This window comes from Sinohyriopsis cumingii, chromosome 6, assembly GCF_028554795.1.
Source record: "Sinohyriopsis cumingii isolate HCF-2022 chromosome 6, ASM2855479v2, whole genome shotgun sequence".
In the NCBI taxonomy this organism is placed as follows: Eukaryota; Metazoa; Mollusca; class Bivalvia; order Unionida; family Unionidae; genus Sinohyriopsis; species Sinohyriopsis cumingii.
The window spans coordinates 27,644,188-27,669,794 of NC_142966.1; the positions used below are offsets into that span (position 1 = coordinate 27,644,188).

General features: G+C 34.6%; 1 protein-coding gene across 1 annotated transcript in view; it reads left to right on the forward strand.

Annotated features, from left to right (window-relative positions):
* Positions 1 to 25,607, forward strand: part of LOC149796549 (uncharacterized) — a 99,148-nt gene that overhangs the window by 15,005 nt on the left and 58,536 nt on the right. The window contains exons 6-12 of the mRNA XM_089960626.1: positions 2,420 to 2,560; positions 4,197 to 4,337; positions 8,097 to 8,237; positions 11,982 to 12,122; positions 14,975 to 15,115; positions 16,696 to 16,836; positions 21,522 to 21,662. Of these exons, the coding sequence (XP_089816752.1) occupies positions 2,420 to 2,560; positions 4,197 to 4,337; positions 8,097 to 8,237; positions 11,982 to 12,122; positions 14,975 to 15,115; positions 16,696 to 16,836; positions 21,522 to 21,662 (987 nt within the window). The remainder of the gene's footprint in view (positions 1 to 2,419; positions 2,561 to 4,196; positions 4,338 to 8,096; positions 8,238 to 11,981; positions 12,123 to 14,974; positions 15,116 to 16,695; positions 16,837 to 21,521; positions 21,663 to 25,607) is intronic.

A 25,607-nucleotide genomic window follows, 5' to 3' on the forward strand; every position in this document is an offset into this window, starting at 1 on the left:
TTTATTGATTCATAATCACCCAAATGCGACCAATAATATGTTGACCCCTCCAAATCCACCTCCCCATATCATCCTACACGTTTTACCATATTGACCCCTATAACAACTAGTGGTTACAACGTCTGATTTTACATTAATTAAACACAGATAAGGTGTATAAGTGATTACATTTTTATGTAACCTAGCTTTGGGTTACATTATTTAAACTTTTAAGAAGAGTCACTCTGGAGAGTGGATGGATCGGTGTCTAGCAACTCACATTATATTAATGTTTTACATGCAGTGTATGTTTCACATTCATCCATCTTTAGGAAATACAATGAGTAACAGTGAGTATACAATGTGAGCATATATTATATAGTATACATTGACCTGTGTACTAGATATCTTCTCATTCATTCCCCAGTCCTTCTTCAGTCATCTTCCTCCTGATGTGCCCATGCACAATTATTGTCACTGCAACATACTACCATATGCGCATATCTTAATAGTTATTTTGTTTCTAAAAGAAAGAGTAGGACAAAATGCTGGATATTTTTTGATATTGATAAATCCGGCCAGATGGCGACCTCTGAATCGAAAAGGAAGACATATCCTGGAAAAAAGAGAACGCATGGCAACCCTAACTGGCATTTTGAAAGTATAATCTCAATCACCGGGAGGAGGAACAAAGTAATTTGGGCAGGGATGTGCTTGCTATTGTCCCAAAAAGAAAATCAATCAGGAAGGAGAGTATTCCTAATTTCCCGTGCCAATGGTTTCTGTAGTCAGTTGCTACTTTTAGATAATAGTAGTCGAGTCAATAAAAAGAAGCTGATTGTAAAATATTTATTCTAATGGAAACATATACATGTCAGGGCGTATATATCAAAGAATCTATTTTTACCTCATAATGTGTTGATTATACAACAAAGCCTCAGCAGTAAACAGAGAAAATTATAGCCCCATTCATCTAAACAATGAATCCAATCATGTAGGCAGAAAGGTAGATAACTGAACCTATTTATATACCTACTAGCTCATCCCAAAATAATTTGGTATAATAATGAACTTCCGATGATTTCTAACTCTGCCGGCCGCGTAGCACATGACCCAAAATATATAGGGCGTCGGTTTAGCTGGTTCATTAAGGTTAGACAGCGATACCGTCAATGTAGAAAAAACGGTTCGGTCACATTCTTGCATGCAGTGCAAAGACTCGTGCATATTGTTTACAAAAAACATATCCGATCTTAATTATACATAGAGGTGGAATGATTTTTGGGAAAAGTCAAGATTGAAGAATGTTGTTCTATTTCACTTTTACATATTGCTTTAGGGTACATTTCTCTTTGACATGATATTTAAAACTATTCCGTTTGTATTATCAATCTGTAAAAGTTTGTGAAGGTCTATTTTAGTGGTCCTAAAAGCTGTAGTAATAATTTGTGAGCTTGAATGAATATGACTGTGTCATTAATGGCTTCAAAATGGTCCATTGGTCGCGATTGGCGACCCAAGCTACCCTCAAATCATTTTGAATTGAAATATTATTTTTTAACGTTGAAATCAAGACGTCTTATACTATTGATACATACATTTACAATGAAATCAAACATGAGCATGCATCGATATTATTATTTGAATTTTAGCACCAATAGGCTCCCACAACGTTAAAATACAATAAAACCTCATAAAATACTATCCATGAATTTAAGAAGAAAAGAACGATGCATGTTAATTGAACAATGTATATGATTTACGTTTCGGAGGAAAATTCATTTCAGGTATTAGTTCGCAGTATTCCTTAGATTTATATCAAGAGATACAGTCATGGACGCAGCTATTGTTACAATGACGTAAAGGAAACACATGGTTATGGTTGCAACGAAACCTGTAGCAAATGACTCTACGGTAGGGAAAGTGGCATAAAGTTCATCCACGACATATAGGTAGCAAAATCATACTGGGGAACAAGCAAATCTATATAATCATTCTCAAAGTATAATGTTTTTTCTTATATGAAGTCAAAATACATATAAATGTAAATTCGTCAGAAAGCTTTCTTTCTACCCAGCAATATCAATAAGATCTTTAAGCGGGATAATTATTCCCTTTCAGTAAATAATATTGGTAGGTAGTTGGCTTATCATTAGAAGAATGTATATTAGTCTTGTAACAGGTTAAACTCCCAAAACGTACCTATATAGGAAAATTTTGTTTTGCTTTCATTTGATGCCGCTATCGCTGTTCTATCAATTATGCAAATTTCTTGAGCGTTTGCAACGCTGCTTGCAACAAAAGCGTTGCTCTGTCAGGACTTAAACGTTCTAGTATGCAAACAATACTCATTAATAATTAAAAATAGCAAAGTCGGCAGAGATTTTCTTTCAGAAAAAGTTCCGTTTATTTTAAAATGCTGTTTTGTATTTCTTTTCAGAATGTAAGAACGGAACATACGGCTACGGATGCAACGAAACATGTGGCATGTGTCAGGGTGGCAACAATAGTTGCTCAATAACGGAAGGAACGTGCGCTATCGGTTGTAAAGCTGGATGGTGGGGAGTAACATGCAAACTAGGTAGATCACACACACACACAGATATATATATATATATATATATATATATATATATATATATATATATATATATATATATATATATATATATATATATATATATATATATAAAGATACTATTCTGCGGAAAATTAATCCGAAGAAACAAACCATGCGTTCTGCAATAATGTACAATGTTTCATTTTGACTGCTTGGCAATGACAAGTTATGCAACGAAAATGGATAACGTGCGTTGAGCCTAGTCTGAATAGTTGTGATCCCATCCTTATTTACAATAATTATATTTGGTTTAATAAATAAGAACTAAAGTGGCAGTTCGGCATTTGAACACCATGCTTTATAGTTTTGACAGGTCTTCTAATGTAAGAATGAGTCGTATTTTGAAAATATTTACTTAATCTAATTAATAAAATCCCAAAATGTTTCTGTGAATTTAGGGCACCAAATAGTACATCGACTGTCGAATAGCGAAGGTGGCGGAATTTATATTTTAAGTAGGGGATTGTGCAACTTCTGTTAAAGAACTGATGCAAAGACTGATGGAGATGGTGTGTTGTTGGTATTTCAATAGATTGCTTCAGTGCGCAGAGGAAACAACATTTACAAAGGTTATTTTACAAACACTATAATACTGCAGTGTTACGTGTCCTGCTTCAAAGTACAAGTTGATATATTGGAAAATATGTACAAGTAATAATTGACATAATGTTTCCTTTGAAAACCTAAGGTTCGTATCATTTATCGCCCACTAATCACGTACAGGATTATATACGGTCGTATAATTGACGTGGCTGCTCCATACACATTTGGTCGCTAATTATATTCTGTATATACATCATATATCCATATTTAATTGACCCAAGTGTAACAAAGTTGAGTCAAGTTGAATCTACAGGCCATTATTAAGGTCGTTATTATCCACGATGTTTCTATTTGAAACACTATATTATGCAACATTGTTTGAGGAAAATGCAATAACGTTTTATTTTATGATAGAAATGCCACAAATATTCTCTAAGAATGCGAGAAAGGAACTAACTGACTACTCATACAGTGATACATCTGCATGTGTTTGAGTTGCTCTCTCAATAGCCGAACGATTTGCAAAGCTTATGCTATTGACGGATTGCCATTACATTTATTGTTTTGTTCTTATTCATAAGATTATATCACAACTGCATACAATGTAATTTTCATTGTGTCTTCATGTCGATATATTTATTCATAATATGAAAGAGTTTTCAATTTATTATGTTTTATTTGCCGCGGAAATAATAATTGATACAATTTTAGATAATGAAATGGAGGTACTCCAGTGTTAAAATCTTCAAGTGTTTATTCTCGTAACTTATGTATATATATATATATATATATATATATATATATATATATATATATATATTGTTTCAATGAATCGTTAAAGCTGAGGTTTCTTGTTAGTGAGGGAGATAAAAAGCGAAAGCAGGCAACTGTTACGTAAGCTAAATTTTACTCTACGGGATAACTTAATAAGAAAGACTGAATTATCAATACGAATGTGTCAAGTATACTTAGCGTCGAGAATATGTCTAAAGTATATGAAAGAAGATCCATATCGTTTCTGAAATGCCTTTTATTCGTACTCCATTTGTCTAAGAATGCAAAAACGGAACATACGGCCTCGGATGCAATGAAACCTGTGGCATGTGTTTGAATGGCAACAACAGTTGTTCAAGGAGAAACGGATTATGCAAGGATGGCTGCGAACCTGGATGGCGGGAAGAAACATGTAAACAAGGTATACCATCTTATGTCATTAAATACAGTAATGCAATTGAACAAGCTGTATTTGAACATCATATGGATTCCTGTTGTTTCTAAACACAACTAATGAATCAAACTGGTTTTGTCTGTTTGTGAGCCCATTTATCCAGGTCTCTCATAGGTTTAACAATCCACTATACATTAGTTAGCTGTATATGTAAATTTGGTCTGAAACAATCAATGGTTGACTGCAATAAAATCGATCTATTATGATGACGTTTCATGAATATTGTGATGTGTTGTCACATAAAGTTTGTTTTCTTTAACGCCATACGATGATATTCAGACTGCATACGGCGCAATGATCATTTTAGTATATATTCTACATCTTCTGTCGAAAGAGTTTTAGGTTCAGCTTGTTCCCTTTTCGGAGAAAGAATCGCATAATTTGCGATATAAGATACATTTTTATTGATTCATAATCACCCAAATGCGACCAATAATATGTTGACCCCTCCAAATCCACCTCCCCATATCATCCTACACGTTTTACCATATTGACCCCTATAACAACTAGTGGTTACAACGTCTAATTTTACATTAATTAAACACAGATAAGGTGTATAAGTGATTACATTTTTATGTAACCTAGCTTTGGGTTACATTATTTAAACTTTTAAGAAGAGTCACTCTGGAGAGTGGATGGATCGGTGTCTAGCAACTCACATTATATTAATGTTTTACATGCAGTGTATATTTCACATTCATCCATCTTTAGGAAATACAATGAGTAACAGTGAGTATACAATGTGAACATATATTATATCGTATAGATTGACCTGTGTACTAGATATCTTCTCATTCATTCCCCAGTCCTTCTTCAGTCGTCTTCCTCCTGATGTGCCCATGCACAATTGTTATCACTGCAACATACTACCATATGCGCATATCTTAATAGTTATTTTGTTTTTAAAAGAAAGAGTAGGGCAAAATCCTGGATAATTTTGATATTGATAAATCCGGCCAGATGGCGACCTATGGATTGAAAAAGAAGACATATCCTGGAAAAAGAGAACGCATGGCAACCCTAACTGGCATTTTGAAAGTATAATCTCAATCACCGGGAGGAGGAACAAAGTAATTTGGGCAGGGATGTGCTTGCTATAGTCCCAAAAAGAAAATCAGTCATGAAGGAGAGTATTCCAAATTTCCCGTGCCAATGGTTTCCGTAGTTAGTTGCTACTTTTAGATAATATTAGTCCAGTCAATAAAAAGAAGCTGATTGTAAAATATTTATTCTAATGGAAACATATACATGTCAGGGCGTATATATCAAAGAATCTATTTTTACCTCATAATGTGTTGATTAAACAACAAAGCATCAGCAGTAACCAGAGATAATTATAGCCCCATTCATCTAAACAATGAATCCAATCATGTAGTCAGAAAGGTAGATAACTGAACTATTTATATACCTACTAGCTCATCCCAAAATAATTTGATATAATACTGAACTTCCGATGATTTCTAACTCTGCTGGCCGCGTAGCACGTGACCAAAGTATATAGGGCGTCGGTTTAGCTGGTTCATTAAGGCTAGACAGCGATACTGTCAATGTAGAAAACCGGTTCGCTCACATTCCTGCAGTGCAAAGACTCGTGCGTATTGTTTACAAACAAAATGTCCGATCTGAGTTATACATAGAATTGGAATGATTTTTGTGGAAAGTCAAGATTGAAGAATGTTGTTCTATTTCACTTTTACATATTGCTTTAGGGTACAATTCCCTTTGACATGATATTTAAAACTATTCCGGTTGTATTATCAATCTGTAAAAGTTCGTGAAGGTCTATTTTAGTGGTCCTAAAAGCTGTAGCAATAATTTGTGAGCTTGAATGAATATGACTGTGTCATTAGAGGCTTCAAAATGGTCCATTGGTCGCGATTGGCAACCCAAGCTACCTTTAAATCATTTTGAATTGAGATATTATTTTTTAACGTTGATAACAAGACGTCTTATACTATTGATACATAAATTTGCAGTGAAATCAAGTATGAGCATGCATCGAGAGTATTATTTGAATTGTGGCACCAATAGGCTCCAACAACGTTAAAATACAATAAAACCTCATAAAATACTATCTATGAATTTAAGAAGAAAAGAACGATGCATGTTAATTGAACAATGTATATGATTTACATTTCGGAGGTAAATTCATTTCAGGTATTAGTCTGCAGTATTCCTTATCAAGATACTATTCTGCGGAAAATTAATCCGAAGAAACAAACCACGCGTTCTGCAATAATGTACAAGGTTTCATTTTGACTGCTTGGCAATGACAAGTTATGCAACGAAAATGGATAACGTGCGTTGAGCCTAGTCTGAATAGTTGTGATCCCATCCTTATTTACAATAATTATATTTGATTTAATAAATAAGAACTAAAGTGGCAGTTCGGCATTTGAACACCATGCTTTATAGTTTTGACAGGTCTTCTAATGTAAGAATGAGTCGTATTTTGAAAATATTTACTTAATCTAATTAATAAAATCCCAAAATGTTTCTGTGAATTTAGGGTACCAAATAGTACATCGACTGTCGAATAGCGAAGGTGGTGGAATTTATATTTTAAGTAGGGGATTGTGCAACTTCTGTTATGGAACTGATGCAAAGACTGATGGAGATGGTGTGTTGTTGGTATTTCAATAGATTGCTTCAGTGCGCAGAGGAAACAACATTTACAAAGGTTATTTTACAAACACTATAATACTGCAGTGTTACGTGTCCTGCTTCAAAGTACAAGTTGATATATTGGCAAATATGTACAAGTAATAATTGACATAATGTTTCCTTTGAAAACCTAAGGTTCGTATCATTTAGCGCCCACTAATCACGTACAGGATTATATACGGTCGTATAATTGACGTGGCTGCTCCATAAACATTTGGTCGCTAATTATATTCTGTATATACATCATATATCCATATTTAATTGACCCAAGTGTAACAAAGTTGAGTCAAGTTGAATCTACAGCCCATTATTAAGGTCGTTATTATCCACGATGTTTCTATTTGAAACACTACATTATGCAACATTGTTTGAGGAAAATGCAATAACGTTTTATTTTATGATAGAAATGCCACAAATATTCTCTAAGAATGCGAGCAAGGAACTAATTGACTACACATAAGTGATACATCTGCATGTGTTTGAGTTGCTCTCTCAGTAGCCGAACGATTTGCAAAGCTTATGCTATTGACGGATTGCCATTACATTTATTGTTTTGTTCTTATTCATAAGATTATATCACAACTGCATACAATGTAATTTTCATTGTGTCTTCATGTCGATATATTTATTCATAATATGAAAGAGTTTTCAATTTATTATGTTTTATTTGCCGCGGAAATAATAATTGATACAATTTTAGATAATGAAATGGAGGTACTCCAGTGTTAAAATCTTCAAGTGTCTATTCTCGTAACTTATGTATATTATATATATATATATATATATATATATATATATATATATATATATATATATATATATATATATAGTTTTAATCAATCTTTAAAGCTGTGGTTTCTTGTTAGTGAGGGAGATAAAAAGCGAAAGCAGGCAACTGTTACGTAAGCTAAACTTTACTCTACGGGATAACTTAATAAGAAAGACTGAATTATCAATACGAATGTGTCAAGTATACTTAGCGTCGAGAATATGTCTAAAGTATATGAAAGAAGATCCATATCGTTTCTGAAATGCCTTTTATTCGTACTCCATTTGTCTAAGAATGCGAAAACGGAACATACGGCCTCGGATGCAATGAAACCTGTGGCATGTGTTTGAATGGCAACAACAGTTGTTCAAGGAGAAACGGATTATGCAAGGACGGCTGCGAACCTGGATGGCGGGAAGAAACATGCAAACAAGGTATACCATCTTATGTCATTAAATACAGTAATGCAATTGAACAAGCTGTATTTGAACATCATGTGGATTCCTGTTGTTTCTAAACACAACTAATGAATCAAACTGGTTTTGTTTGTTTATGAGCCCATTTATCCAGGCCTCTCATAGGTTTAACAATCCACTATACATTAGTTAGCTGTATATGTAAATTTGGTCTGAAAACAATCAATGGTTGATTGCAATAAAATCGATCTATTATGATGACGTTTCATGAATATTGTGATGTGTTGTCACATAAAGTTTGTTTTCTTTAACGCCATACGATGATATTCAGACTGCATACGGCGCAATGATCATTTTAGTATATATTCTACATCTTCTGTCGAAAGAGTTTTAGGTTCAGCTTGTTCCCTTGTCGGAGAAAGAATCGCATAATTTGCGATATAAGATACATTTTTATTGATTCATAATCACCCAAATGCCACCAATAATATGTTGACCCCTCCAAATCCACCTCCCCATATCATCCTACACGTTTTACCATATTGACCCCTATAACAACTAGTGGTTACAACGTCTGATTTTACATTAATTAAACACAGATAAGGCGTATAAGTGATTACATTTTTATGTAACCTAGCTTTGGGTTACATTATTTAAACTTTTAAGAAGAGTCACTCTGGAGAGTGGATGGATCGGTGTCTAGCAACTCACATTATATTAATGTTTTACATGCAGTGTATATTTCACATTCATCCATCTTTAGGAAATACAATGAGTAACAGTGAGTATACAATGTGAGCATATATTATATCGTATAGATTGACCTGTGTACTAGATATCTTCTCATTCATTCCCCAGTCCTTCTTCAGTCATCTTCCTCCTGATATCACTGCAACATGCTACCATATGCGCATATCTTAATAATTATTTTGTTTCTAAAAGAAAGAGTAGGGCAAAATCCTGGATAATTTTGATATTGATAAATCCGGCCAGATGGCGACCTATGGATTGAAAAAGAAGACATATCCTGGAAAAAGAGAACGCATGGCAACCCTAACTGGCATTTTGAAAGTATAATCTCAATCACCGGGAGGAGGAACAAAGTAATTTGGGCAGGGATGTGCTTGCTATAGTCCCAAAAAGAAAATCAGTCATGAAGGAGAGTATTCCAAATTTCCCGTGCCAATGGTTTCCGTAGTTAGTTGCTACTTTTAGATAATATTAGTCCAGTCAATAAAAAGAAGCTGATTGTAAAATATTTATTCTAATGGAAACATATACATGTCAGGGCGTATATATCAAAGAATCTATTTTTACCTCATAATGTGTTGATTAAACAACAAAGCATCAGCAGTAACCAGAGATAATTATAGCCCCATTCATCTAAACAATGAATCCAATCATGTAGTCAGAAAGGTAGATAACTGAACTATTTATATACCTACTAGCTCATCCCAAAATAATTTGATATAATACTGAACTTCCGATGATTTCTAACTCTGCTGGCCGCGTAGCACGTGACCAAAGTATATAGGGCGTCGGTTTAGCTGGTTCATTAAGGCTAGACAGCGATACTGTCAATGTAGAAAACCGGTTCGCTCACATTCCTGCAGTGCAAAGACTCGTGCGTATTGTTTACAAACAAAATGTCCGATCTGAGTTATACATAGAATTGGAATGATTTTTGTGGAAAGTCAAGATTGAAGAATGTTGTTCTATTTCACTTTTACATATTGCTTTAGGGTACAATTCCCTTTGACATGATATTTAAAACTATTCCGGTTGTATTATCAATCTGTAAAAGTTCGTGAAGGTCTATTTTAGTGGTCCTAAAAGCTGTAGCAATAATTTGTGAGCTTGAATGAATATGACTGTGTCATTAGAGGCTTCAAAATGGTCCATTGGTCGCGATTGGCAACCCAAGCTACCTTTAAATCATTTTGAATTGAGATATTATTTTTTAACGTTGATAACAAGACGTCTTATACTATTGATACATAAATTTGCAGTGAAATCAAGTATGAGCATGCATCGAGAGTATTATTTGAATTGTGGCACCAATAGGCTCCAACAACGTTAAAATACAATAAAACCTCATAAAATACTATCTATGAATTTAAGAAGAAAAGAACGATGCATGTTAATTGAACAATGTATATGATTTACATTTCGGAGGTAAATTCATTTCAGGTATTAGTCTGCAGTATTCCTTATCAAGATACTATTCTGCGGAAAATTAATCCGAAGAAACAAACCACGCGTTCTGCAATAATGTACAAGGTTTCATTTTGACTGCTTGGCAATGACAAGTTATGCAACGAAAATGGATAACGTGCGTTGAGCCTAGTCTGAATAGTTGTGATCCCATCCTTATTTACAATAATTATATTTGGTTTAATAAATAAGAACTAAAGTGGCAGTTCGGCATTTGAACACCATGTTTCATAGTTTTGACAGGTCTTCTAATGTAAGAATGAGTCGTATTTTGAAAATATTTACTTAATCTAATTAATAAAATCCCAAAATGTTTCTGTGAATTTAGGGCACCAAATAGTACATCGACTGTCGAATAGCGAAGGTGGTGGAATTTATATTTTAAGTAGGGGATTGTGCAACTTCTGTTAAAGAACTGATGCAAAGACTGATGGAGATGGTGTGTTGTTGGTATTTCAATAGATTGCTTCAGTGCGCAGAGGAAACAACATTTACAAAGGTTATTTTACAAACACTATAATACTGCAGTGTTACGTGTCCTGCTTCAAAGTACAAGTTGATATATTGGCAAATATGTACAAGTAATAATTGACATAATGTTTCCTTTGAAAACCTAAGGTTCGTATCATTTATCGCCCACTAATCACGTACAGGATTATATACGGTCGTATAATTGACGTGGCTGCTCCATAAACATTTGGTCGCTAATTATATTCTGTATATACATCATATATCCATATTTAATTGACCCAAGTGTAACAAAGTTGAGTCAAGTTGAATCTACAGCCCATTATTAAGGTCGTTATTATCCACGATGTTTCTATTTGAAACACTACATTATGCAACATTATTTGAGGAAAATGCAATAACGTTTTTTTTTATGATAGAAATGCCACAAATATTCTCTAAGAATGCGAGAAAGGAACTAATTGACTACACATAAGTGATACATCTGCATGTGTTTGAGTTGCTATCTCAATAGCCGAACGATTTGCAAAGCTTATGCTATTGACGGATTGCCATTACATTTATTGTTTTGTTCTTATTCATAAGATTATATCACAACTGCATACAATGTAATTTTCATTGTGTCTTCATGTCGATATATTTATTCATAATATGAAAGAGTTTTCAATTTATTATGTTTTATTTGCCGCGGAAATAATAATTGATACAATTTTAGATAATGAAATGGAGGTACTCCAGTGTTAAAATCTTCAAGTGTTTATTCTCGTAACTTATGTATATATATATATATATATATATATATATATATATATATATATATATATATATATATATATATATATATATTGTTTCAATGAATCGTTAAAGCTGAGGTTTCTTGTTAGTGAGGGAGATAAAAAGCGAAAGCAGGCAACTGTTACGTAAGCTAAATTTTACTCTACGGGATAACTTAATAAGAAAGACTGAATTATCAATACGAATGTGTCAAGTATACTTAGCGTCGAGAATATGTCTAAAGTATATGAAAGAAGATCCATATCGTTTCTGAAATGCCTTTTATTCGTACTCCATTTGTCTAAGAATGCGAAAACGGAACATACGGCCTCGGATGCAATGAAACCTGTGGCATGTGTTTGAATGGCAACAACAGTTGTTCAAGGAGAAACGGATTATGCAAGGATGGCTGCGAACCTGGATGGCGGGAAGAAACATGCAAACAAGGTATACCATCTTATGTCATTAAATACAGTAATGCAATTGAACAAGCTGTATTTGAACATCATATGGATTCCTGTTGTTTCTAAACACAACTAATGAATCAAACTGGTTTTGTCTGTTTATGAGCCCATTTATCCAGGTCTCTCATAGGTTTAACAATCCACTATACATTAGTTAGCTGTATATGTAAATTTGGTCTGAAACAATCAATGGTTGACTGCAATAAAATCGATCTATTATGATGACGTTTCATGAATATTGTGATGTGTTGTCACATAAAGTTTGTTTTCTTTAACGCCATACGATGATATTCAGACTGCATACGGCGCAATGATCATTTTAGTATATATTCTACATCTTCTGTCGAAAGAGTTTTAGGTTCAGCTTGTTCCCTTGTCGGAGAAAGAATCGCATAATTTGCGATATAAGATACATTTTTATTGATTCATAATCACCCAAATGCCACCAATAATATGTTGACCCCTCCAAATCCACCTCCCCATATCATCCTACACGTTTTACCATATTGACCCCTATAACAACTAGTGGTTACAACGTCTGATTTTACATTAATTAAACACAGATAAGGCGTATAAGTGATTACATTTTTATGTAACCTAGCTTTGGGTTACATTATTTAAACTTTTAAGAAGAGTCGCTCTGGAGAGTGGATGGATCGGTGTCTAGCAACTCACATTATATTAATGTTTTACATGCAGTGTATATTTCACATTCATCCATCTTTAGGAAATACAATGAGTAACAGTGAGTATACAATGTGAGCATATATTATATAGTATACATTGACCTGTGTACTAGATATCTTCTCATTCATTCCCCAGTCCTTCTTCAGTGATCTTCCTCCTGATGTGCCCATGCACAATTATTATCACTGCAACATACTACCATATGCGCATATCTTAATAGTTATTTTGTTTCTAAAAGAAAGAGTTGGGCAAAATGCTGGATATTTTTTGATATTGATAAATCGGGCCAGATGGCGACCTATGGATCGAAAAGGAAGACATATCCTGGAAAAAAGAGAACGCATGGCAACCCTAACTGGCATTTTGAAAGTATACTCTCAATCACCGGGAGGAGGAACAAAGTAATTTGGGCAGGGATGTGCTTGCTATTGTCCCAAAAAGAAAATCAATCAGGAAGGAGAGTATTCCTAATTTCCCGTGCCAATGGTTTCTGTAGTCAGTTGCTACTTTTAGATAATAGTAGTCGAGTCAATAAAAAGAAGCTGATTGTAAAATATTTATTCTAATGGAAACATATACATGTCAGGGCGTATATATCAAAGAATCTATTTTTACCTCATAATGTGTTGATTATACAACAAAGCCTCAGCAGTAACCAGAGAAAATTATAGCCCCATTCATCTAAACAATGAATCCAATCATGTAGTCAGAAAGGTAGATAACTGAACCTATTTATATACCTACTAGCTCATCCCAAAATAATTTGGTATAATAATGAACTTCCGATGATTTCTAACTCTGCCGGCCGCGTAGCACATGACCCAAAATATATAGGGCGTCGGTTTAGCTGGTTCATTAAGGTTAGACAGCGATACCGTCAATGTAGAAAAAACGGTTCGGTCACATTCTTGCATGCAGTGCAAAGACTCGTGCATATTGTTTGCAAAAAACATATCCGATCTTAATTATACATAGAGGTGGAATGATTTTTGGGAAAAGTCAAGATTGAAGAATGTTGTTCTATTTCACTTTTACATATTGCTTTAGGGTACATTTCTCTTTGACATGATATTTGAAACTATTCCGTTTGTATTATCAATCTGTAAAAGTTTGTGAAGGTCTATTTGAGTGGTCCTAAAAGCTGTAGCAATAATTTGTGAGCTTGAATGAATATGACTGTGTCATCAATGGCTTCAAAATGGTCCATTGGTCGCGATTGGCGACCCAAGCTACCCTCAGATCATTTTGAATTGAAATATTATTTTTTAACGTTGAAATCGAGACGTCTTATACTATTGATACATACATTTACAATGAAATCAAATGTGAGCATGCATCGATATTATTATTTGAATTGTGGCACCAATAGGCTCCCACAACGTTAAAATACAATAAAACCTCAGAAAATACTATCCATGAATTTAAGAAGAAAAGAACGATGCATGTTAATTGAACAATGTATATGATTTACATTTCGGAGGAAAATTCATTTCAGGTATTAGTTCGCAGTATTCCTTAGATTTATATCAAGAGATATAGTCATGGACGCAGCTATTGTTACAATGACGTAAAGGAAACACATGGTTATGGTTGCAACGAAACCTGTAGCAAATGACTCTACGGTAGGGAAAGTGGCATAAAGTTCATCCATGACATATAGGTAGCAAAATCATACTGTGGAACAAGCAAATCTATATAATCATTCTCAAAGTATAATGTTTTCTCTTATATGAAGTCAAAATACATATAAATGTAAATTCGTCAGAAAGCTTTCTTTCTACCCAGCAATATCAATAAGATCTTTAAGCGGGATAATTATACCCTTACAGTAAATAATATTGGTAGGTAGTTGGCTTATCATTAGAAGAATGTATATTAGTCTTGTAACAGGTTAAACTCCCAAAACGTACCTATATAGGAAAATGTTGTTTTGCTTTCATTTGATGCCGCTATCGCTGTTCTATCAATTATGCAAATTTCTTGAGCGTTTGTAACGCTGCTTGCAACAAAAGCGTTGATCTGTCAGGACTTAAACGTTCTAGTATGGAAGCAATACTCATTAATAATTAAAAATAGCAAAGTCGGCAGAGATTTTCTTTCAGAAAAAGTTCCGTTTATTTTAAAATGCTGTTTTGTATTTCTTTTCAGAATGTAAGAACGGAACATACGGCTACGGATGCAACGAAACATGTGGCATGTGTCAGGGTGGCAACAATAATTGCTCAATAACGGAAGGAACGTGCGCTATCGGTTGTGAAGTTGGATGGTGGGGAGTAACATGCAAACTAGGTAGATCACGCACACACAGATATATATATATATATATATATATATATATATATATATATATATATATATATATATATATATATAATGATTCTATTCTTCGGAAAATTAATCCGAAGAAACAAACCATGCGTTCTGCAATAATGTACAAGGTTTCATTTTGACTGCTTGGCAATGACAAGTTATGCAACGAAAATGGATAACGTGCGTTGAGCCTAGTCTGAATAGTTGTGATCCCATCCTTATTTACAATAATTATATTTGGTTTAATAAATAAGAACTAAAGTGGCAGTTCGGCATTTGAACACCATGTTTCATAGTTTTGACAGGTCTTCTAATGTAAGAATGAGTCGTATTTTGAAAATATTTACTTAATCTAATTAATAAAATCCCAAAATGTTTCTGTGAATTTAGGGTACCAAATAGTACATCGACTGTCGAATAGCGAAGGTGGCGGAATTTATATTTTAAGTAGGGGATTGTGCAACTTCTGTTAAAGAACTGATGCAAAGACTGATGGAGATGGTGTGTTGTTGGTATTTCAATAGATTGCTTCAGTGCGCAGAGGAAACAACATTTACAAAGGTTATTTTACAAACACTATAATACTGCAGTGTTACGTGTCCTGCTTCAAAGTACAAGTTGATATATTGGAAAATGTGTACAAGTAATAATTGACATAATGTTTCCTTTGAAAACCTAAAGTTCGTGTCATTTATCGCCCACTAATCACGTACAGGATTATATACGGTCGTATAATTGACGTGGCTGCTTCATACACATTTGGTCGCTAATTATATTCTGTATATACATCATATATCCATATTTAATTGACCCAAGTGTAACAAAGTTGAGTCAAGTTGAATCTACAGGCCATTATTAAGGTCGTTATTATCCACGATGTTTCTATTTGAAACACTACATTATGCAACATTGTTTGAAGAAAATGCAATAACGTTTTATTTTATGATAGAAATGGCAGAAATATTCTCTAAGAATGCGAGCAAGGAACTAATTGACTACTCATACAGTGATACATCTGCATGTGTTTGAGTTGCTCTCACAGTAGCCGAACGATTTGCAAAGCTTATGGCATTGACGGATTACCATTACATTTATTGTTTTGTTCTTTTTCACAAGATTATATCACGATTGCATGCATTGTAATTTTCATTGTGTTTTCATGTCGATATATTTATTCATAATATGAAAGATTTTTCAATTTATTTTGTTTTATTTGCCGCCGAAATAATACTTGATACAATTTTAGATAATGAAATGGAGGTAAACCGGTGTTAAAATCTTGATTTCTCTACGATCGTAACGTAGGTATATTCGTACATATATTTAAATCTTATTTCTATCAACCGTGACAGCTGAGGTTTCTTATAAGTGAGGGAGACAAAATGCAGGCAGTTGTTACGTAAGCTAAATTTTGCTCTACGGGATAACTGAATAAGAAAGACTGAATTATCAATACGAATGTGTCAAGTATACTTAGCGTCGAGAATATGTCTAAAGTATATGAAAGAAGATCCATATCGTTTCTGAAATGCCTTTTATTCGTACTCCATTTGTCTAAGAATGCGAAAACGGAACATACGGCCTCGGATGCAATGAAACCTGTGGCATGTGTTTGAATGGCAACAGCAGTTGTTCAAGGACAAACGGATTATGCAAGGACGGCTGCGAACCTGGATGGCGGGAAGAAACATGCAAACTAGGTATACCATCTTATGTCATTAAATACAGTAATACAATCGAACAAGCTGTATTTGAATATCATGTGGATTCCTGTTGTTTCTAAATACAACTAATGAATCAAATTGGTTTTGTCTGTTTATGAGCCCATTTATCCAGGTCTGTCATAGGTTTAACAATCCACTATACATTAGTTAGCTGTAAATGTAAATTTGGTCCGAAACAATCATTGGTTGATTGCAGTAAAATCGATCATTTATGATGACGTTTCGTGAATATTTTGATGTGTTGTCACATAAAGTTTGTTTTCTTGAATGCCATACGATGTCGTTCAGACTGCGTACGGCGCAATGATCATTTTAGTGTTTATTCTATATCTTCCGTCGAAAGAGTTTTAAATTCATTTTGTTCCTTTGTGGAAGAAAGGATCTCATAATTTGCGATACAGATGATGTAACTTAATAAATATAATTTGAAAATCCTTTCAATTTTAATTTCCGGTAGTAAACTTACAGCGATCGGTGAAGATAAACACATTTCTTTTTTCTCATCGTTGCATGGGATAACTGAAGAAATAGTGTTAGGCAAACAACCAGTTAGCTATGTATCATAAACTAATACTCACAAGTTTACTAGCCATGTAAATATAATTCCAATCGTTATCATCGGGAATGTTCAAAATGTTAGTTAATGTAATACATTTCTTATAATATCGGAACAAGCAGAAGTTATTATTATTATTATTTATTATTAATAAGCTAATCCTAAAAGTTGCATAATCGCACGATACTATTTGGCAATGCGATTAGGTTACTCAAATATTCAAAATATATTTAATGGGGTGTCGAGAATTTGAAAACCTAATTATTAATATACGGTATGCTACTATCCATCATAATGATCATTTGTATTATCGAAGTTGCATGAAATATAATCCAAATAGTGCTAGGTGAATTAAAAGAAAATCATTGTTGATAATATGGACTAAGGATTTATCATTCATGGTTTAAAATTAATCTTTACTGTATTTGTAATGGACATATCTAAAGACTAAACTTCTTACTATTGAATAGCAAAATCTTAACTAGGAGAAAGTCTATGCAATGACATTTTGCAAATAACGTTTATTAAAAGACAAATTTACCCTTACATCACAAAGCTATTTAAACAGCTTTATGTTTGAAGGAGCCTAAGACTCGTATCTATCAGACCAGTGTTCGAAAAGCTATATGTTTGAAGGAACCTAAGACTCGTATCTATCAGACCAGTGTTCGAAAAGCTATATGTTTGAAGGAACCTAAGACTAGTATCTATCAGACCAGTGTTCGAAAAGCCTCCGTTGAGAAGAATAACTATTGCTGCCGTATACACATTTGGTGATTATCGTCTGGAATATTCGAAAGTCTAATCAATGTTAGAACTTTTGTATCCTATCCTAAGAAGGGCAATTCATTTTCTAGGTATACTTCCATTGTGGTATAAATATGCTTCTCGAACTATTTTCCATATACCTAAAGAAAATATAGAAATTTCTAATACGTCTGCAGAACATTTGTATAAATACTTGTTTATTTTTTTGCTGGGTCTCATTGTGACTGTTCCTTCATGTGTGAATAATACATAATGGTCCTATTTTTGCGAGTTGTTATATATAAATATACACACACTCACACACAGAGAAAGCGATTGTACATTTATGTTTTCTTTGCAACGAAATATTTTCCATGAGAGGAGAAATAACGTTTTGCTATGTTAGTTCTATTGGAAGAAATAATCTAAAATAATCTGAAGAAAAAAAACATTATAGACTTTCATATATACAACATATATATGCATGAAACTGTATACACAAACATATACTTATTAGTGCCGTTTGTCGGACGTATAATCACCGTTAGCAGAATATGATTTAATACAGATATGAAATATTACTAATAGGGCACCGTAAACATCAGTTTCAGGTCTAGCTTGTCTAGTTAAGGTTATTCAAGGGTTTAGTGTATGTGCGCGCGCTTGTGTGTGAGAGAGATAACTGCAAACAGAAGAAATTATATATATCTATATGTTCATATGGTTTTACAGTGGCACGTCCTCCCACCCATATAAGCATTTATACACTTAATCATTCATCTGTACATAAATATAATACATAATTGCATATGTATAAGCACAGATACCGACCAACCTTGATAATATATACAGGTCCTAATATTGTCATATATTAAACATGTATACAAACATGAAAGAATTTAGACAAATGTATACGTACGTAGTCATGTACATGTATTTATAGGCATGTAACCATAAGCATGTGAATTAATACAGTGAAACCTGCCTAGACTAGGCACTGTTGTGACAACATACTTTTCTAGGATGCACAGGATGCATATAGACATTTATACTTTTGTTTCCATGATATTCGTATCACGTGATCGTCCGCTATTAAGGTCGAGATTCACATCTGTGGGTTGCCTTAGAGACGATTATTTCCTACGTGTTGATTCTGAACACCAGCGAATATCTCAAGTAGTCAAGTCAACACAAAAGCTTGTGTATGTGCATAGGTGATGTTTTATATTAAAACGGATAAAAGTAATTCTAAATTACAAACGATTAGCATGATCAGAAAGTTAATAAAATATAATCTCTGGGCAATGTCGATTAAGTCGTCTTCCGAGGTATTCCAGTTTTAGTGGAACAGATCGAGTACGGTACTTAAATCTCAGACATGATCAACTGCTTTAAAAGCAATCGAATTACTGAACGATCATAAGAGCTGCTTTTGGATAACAAAATAAAGCAAAATGATGTCACGTTATCTGTTAGAATGTGAAATGCCGAATAGTTTTGACAGATACTCCAGATATTACTGTTGTTGTTATTGTTGTTGTGGGGTTTAACGCCATTTTTCAGCAGACGATAGGCTATGCATGGTGGCCAGTATTAATGGTGGAGGAAGAACCCGGGAAAACCCCGGGAAGAACCACCGACCACCGACCCGACCCACGAGAAGCTACTGACAAGCTTTCTCACATATCCACATTGGCCCAATCCTAGACTCGAACCCACGCAGACAGAGGTGAGATGTCAGTGATCCGTAACGAAGAGCGCTTTAGACCACTCGGCCACTCGGGACCTCCAGATATTACAATCATCACCTTCAACCTGAGAATGATGCAGTTTAAACTGCCCTAACAAGATAACACTTTAAAGTATTTTAAAATCCCCAACCCCCGAATTACGGCCCTACTAACATCTTGGTGCAATGAGCGTGAGAGAGGAGATAATGACTTAGATACCCGATTGTAGGACTGAAGGTCAAAGGACAAAATGTCAAAATTCTGATTTAAACAGTTTTGAAACAGGTGTAGGATAAAAAGCCCGAGATTATATTTTCAAAATTTTTTCTATTGGAGTTATAAAAACGAGAAGGTCAGCAAGTCACATTATGAATTATTTGATTTTTAAAGTCTTCTTACTGCCCTAATCAGGACCATACTTTATTGGTCCTATTAAATCTAGTACTCGTACAATAATTCCCTTTTACCTGCTTAATTCTTGTGCGAAACCACCACTTCCTGCGTAAAATACAATTTGATAATACGAGACATACATATCCTGTAACGTTGTTTACTAGGCAATGAAAGAAACAAACCACGCCGCCAATTGAAAAATCCTTATCAACATCACCCCTTCCTGTAAAACAAACCTTTTCAGAGAAGCAAACGAAAACGATCGATTGCTAAATTGTTGTCAAAGCAACTGTATTACGTTTTACTTGATTATTTAATTACTATTTCAGTGTGTAATGTTTGTATCAATTAGAATATTGAGCGCGTTTCAGTACGTGTGTCCTGGAGGAACAAGTGAATGAAAGAAAGAACGAAGCGGATAAGTAAATTGTTCCTAGTCCAGATATTGCAGGTAGATAAATCCATTAAACTCATGCAATAAAATAATGTTATATTTTACTGATTTATCCTTCACAGTTTATGTTATGTGTGTTGAGATGTATATTAACAGCATCACACCATAAATATGTAAATTAATTTATTCCTTTTAGATGCTCACAGAAAACGTCAAATTCTTTATAGCAGCTCTAAGTTATTACAATTACAGAATCTCCAGAGAGGTGGTCTCTCAATATATGACAACTAGTAATCCATAAAATTGATAAACTTATGCATGACGAATCTGCTTTTAAATGACGATCGGATCGTATTGGTTGTGTTAGTTACATGAGATGAATTATTAGGTAATTTCAAATAATTGTAAGATTAACAACTCTGTTATCATAACTTGTCAAAAGTACAAAGTTTGCATGCTTGCTATTGCGGACACCTATCGACTAGGATTAGGTAACCAATTAAGCACTGTATAATGGAAGGTCTATATATTGAAACAGTCTAAATGATTAGAAGAGGTATGTCCAGTTACAGAGGAAGCTATGTGGGATATGGGCATCTCGGTTTGACCTGGCGTCATTTAATTTTTTTTTATGGTCATTCATTTCATAATTTGAAAAAGTTTTAAAATTATTTTGTGTTATGAGCCCGGGAAATATTTCCTGAAGTTTTTGGAAAATGTGAATTCAAATTATTTTCTATTTCCAAGTAAAGATTATATAATTATCCATACATACTTTGTTGCAGAGGAAATAAGGTGTGCTTTTATTTTGAAAAGCTTTGTCATTATCATATTGTTTAAGAATGCGAACAGGGGACTTATGGCTACGGATGCAACGAAACGTGTGGCAAATGTTTGAATGGCAGCAACAGTTGTTCAACAACAAATGGAACATGCAAGTACGGCTGCGAAGCTGGATGGAAAGATGGTGTGTGCAATCTGGGTATGTCACTTGATGTCATCAATACCTTTAATTGTTTACGTAATTAGTAAACCCGTAGCATGTGTATGGATAGTAACAGCCGCTTATTAACGACAACCAAATAATACAAGGAATGCTGCTAAGTTACATAGCAGTAACGAGTGTGGGAACTAGTTATATCACTTTATGTCATCAAATGCTGTTTGGTAGCTGTTAACTGTTTCTTCGGAACCTTTGTTTTTGAATGTCGTTCTTTTTAATTATTTTTTATTACCGCAGCCACATTTTGGTACCATGTCTGATGGACTTGGATTCTCCGTTGGTAATTTAGTATAAAATATAAATCTGAAATATTATTAATAGCTTACCAGAAATATACAGTTCAGGTACAGCTACTAAACATTGTAAGTGGGTTTAGTGTGTGTGCGTGCTTGTGTGTGTGTGTGTGTGTGTGTGTGTGTGTGAGAGAGAGAGAGAGAGAGAGAGTTATGAATTGCAATGTACCTTTAACAATGATTCAATCATATCGCTACAATGTCTGCAGTGTTACAGTGTATACTGACGTCTAGCGCACTGGGCAATTATTCCACAGACATATAGCATTATATCCCACCCAGTCCCAACATCCTGACACCAGGCCGATCAGTCCTAACACTAATCTCATAATTCTGAGCGCCAAGCTGGACAGCTCTAATTCCACTTTTATAAGTAGTCTTTAGTATGATACGGCCGGGCTCGAACCCGCGACCCGCTACCTCCCACATCCGAGGCAGACGCTGAGAGAGAGAGAGAGAGAGAGAGAGAGAGAGAGAGAGAGAGAGAGAAATACAAAGTTGTTCGAAGACAAAAGGAAAATGCAAGGGCCGCTGCGAAGCTGGATGGCGTGAAGCGGCCTGCAATCTAGATATGTTACGTGATATATTCTACTGCTGTTAGCTTGTTTAGGTAACTAGTAAACCTGTGGTGAGTTATATGAATTACAACAACAGCTGGTTTACGAGAAACGGACAATGCAAGGACTGCTGATAAGCTATATAGCAGCAAGGCTTTCCAAAACTATGTTATATCATTTGTTGTCATCAAATGCCGTTAGCTGTTTAAGTTATTATGCAGAAACTGCGATTTTGTAAATGTTTTTAGTTTTATTTGTTTCCTGTAACCGCAGACACATCTAGGTATCATGGTTGTCGGCCTTAGACTCACCGTCTTCAATTCATTATTCAACATAAAACTGAAATTTCCTTAATTATGCACCAGAATCATCAGCTTCAGGTACAGGTAGCAAATATTGAGTGAGGTTGTGTGTTACGTGTGTGCGAAAGAGAATCAGAGAGGAATAATTGAAAAGACAATAAAGATACCTCCTTCTCTTTAGCAAGAAATCACTAACGACACTAAAATAAAATCCCAAAAAGATAAAGTTAATCGATAAACAACGGAACAGTATAATCAACGTATGATTTTTTTGAGATCTCGGAGCAATCAGTTTGTTTATGTTCTCCAGCAAACAATATGTTGAGGACATCCATCATTATGACTTAGACGATCAACATTTGATATGTAGAAAATAAAAATGTACGATGTAAATGTCATATAAAAGAGTATAGTCATTGAAAAAATAGATGGCGTCCCAATGGTACGACATGAAGAAAGAAAGCATAAAGATTGAGGAAGGAAACGAGTTGGTACTGTCATCAATACAAATAAAGCCTCTGAGTTGTGTGTTCACACTGTTAAGAATATGGATATTTGTTTAGGTCTTAGAACTCATTAAGAATGATATGTTAGAAAATCAAACATTAAAAATACGGTGCTAGATATTGCTCTAATGGCTAATCACTGATTAACAAAGGTCCACAAATTACAGGAAGGAATGCGATTCTATCAGTAGCACAATTGGTATGGGAAGATTTTTCAAAACAGGACAATCCAAGAGAATATATCTTAAGGGTTTCTGCTTCTCGTCGAGAGAGAACACAATTTTCAGATGTGTGTAATTTTATAAAATTTTCTGCTTTAAATGAACTGCACATAGTCGTAGTTTATAATGCACGATATGGGTAATACAGCCTACTTGACTGGTGCATTCAGTGAACCTTTATATAAATATGTTTTTTTATTATTGAAAAGGATACGCGGTGAATGTAACACTCACAACTGGTCCAGGACACAGTCAATGTACTTATAAAAATATGTATAGCAGTTTATGTTGATAGCATTTATGTTGATACCGTTAGATGAAACATTTTCCTCTTTTGTTTATTCCAATAATTTAGGACATGAATATATTTGTCAAAGTTCGTCTTTATTATATCATTGGTCTACAATTTGGTAGAATTCGTCGGTTTCAGAGATAAAATGTACAATTTATTATGGATTTTTATGTGCTGACAAATATGACAATTAAAACAACAGATTGGCTACTGTTTCCAATATATTTAAGGTTTTACATTTTACGTCGATGTATGTTGTGTGTATATTATGTAGACAGTAGAGTTATAATCATAAATTGTAAACCTATGTCTTTTCATGTGTTTATTGTTGCCTTGCATGATACTATTTCACCTTTCCTGTTATGTAACACTTTAATAAATCGTATTCATTAAATGGAGCATCTCTTGTCACTGTCTAGCAATAGTCTTCAAGCATTGATGGACTGCATTTGCCCTGGAAGCGTTTATCAATTGCTGCAATGTCCTTGTGAAATCGCTCGACGTGCTCGTCGCTCACTGCTCTGCAGTTTGGTGGAAAAAATATGGATGAGAGTGCAAATAAATGTATCTTTAGTGACTTGTTACAACCAAGGCTTTATAAGCCTTGATGAGGTTTTCCACTAACTCCCTGTGGTTGTCTGCCTTGTTGTTTCTGCCGAAATGTTTAACCGCTAACAGGAAGTGTATGGTCAAATGCATCATCTCGACGTTCACGAATCTGAGGTCCAACACAGACACCGTCCGTTATATGAGCTACACATAACCTTAGTACGTCACCTCGGAGACACTTAAAAAAGCTGCTTGTGTTTTTTTCCATGACCTTCACAAAGCTCTTCATCAGATCTATTTTGATGTGCACGGGTGGCAACAAAATCTTCCTTGATTCATCAGGTGGTGAATGCTGTACACTTCTCCACCCAGGTTCCAATGGCTGTCGGATTGGCCAATCATTCCTGATGTAGTGGAAATCGCTCGCACGACTAACTGCCACGAGATTCTACTGCTGCATTCGTGAGCCCAGCAGCAGTGCCTTACTATTGGATAGTTCCAAATCCCTGAGGTGTTGTTCAGAGGAGGATGATGGGAGAATATATGGGTCATGTGACATTGATAGTCCAGGACTAGAAGTTTCATCCTCTTCCTCGTCTGACTCACGTAAGAATGATTCTGATGCATCAGGAATTGACAGTCCTCTATGGGGTACTGGGCGTATAACTGATGGAATGTTTGGATAAAGCATAATCCACCGTTTCTTCTTTGACACACCTTTCCCAGCTGGAGGTACCCTGCAGAAGTAACAATTGCGGGTATGATCTGTTGGTTTACTCCAAATCATTGGCACTGAAAAAGGCATATATTTCCTTTTCCTGTTCAACCACTGACAAAGATTGTTTGTACAGGTGTTGCAGCATATGTGTGGGGACCACCCCTTTCCTTATCTCCAATGTTGCAGCAAAATAAAGGTGATACACTTTCTTAGCCAGAGTGGTTATACTGCGCGTTTGTAATGCAAAGGTCATTTCACCACAAACAGCAGATGTTATATGCATTGTTCACACAAGTACGAGACATGTCTGCTCACTTTGGCTAAACTGAAATGCGTCCCTTTGCAAATCAAATACTGGCAAACAAGAAATCACGACACAGCATGAATTCTGGAGCTGTTTGTGGCAATTTAATCAGCAGAGTGATATAAGCTTACTTATGATTGCATTATGCATGACTTCTAGGAATAAACTTGATGCAATTCATA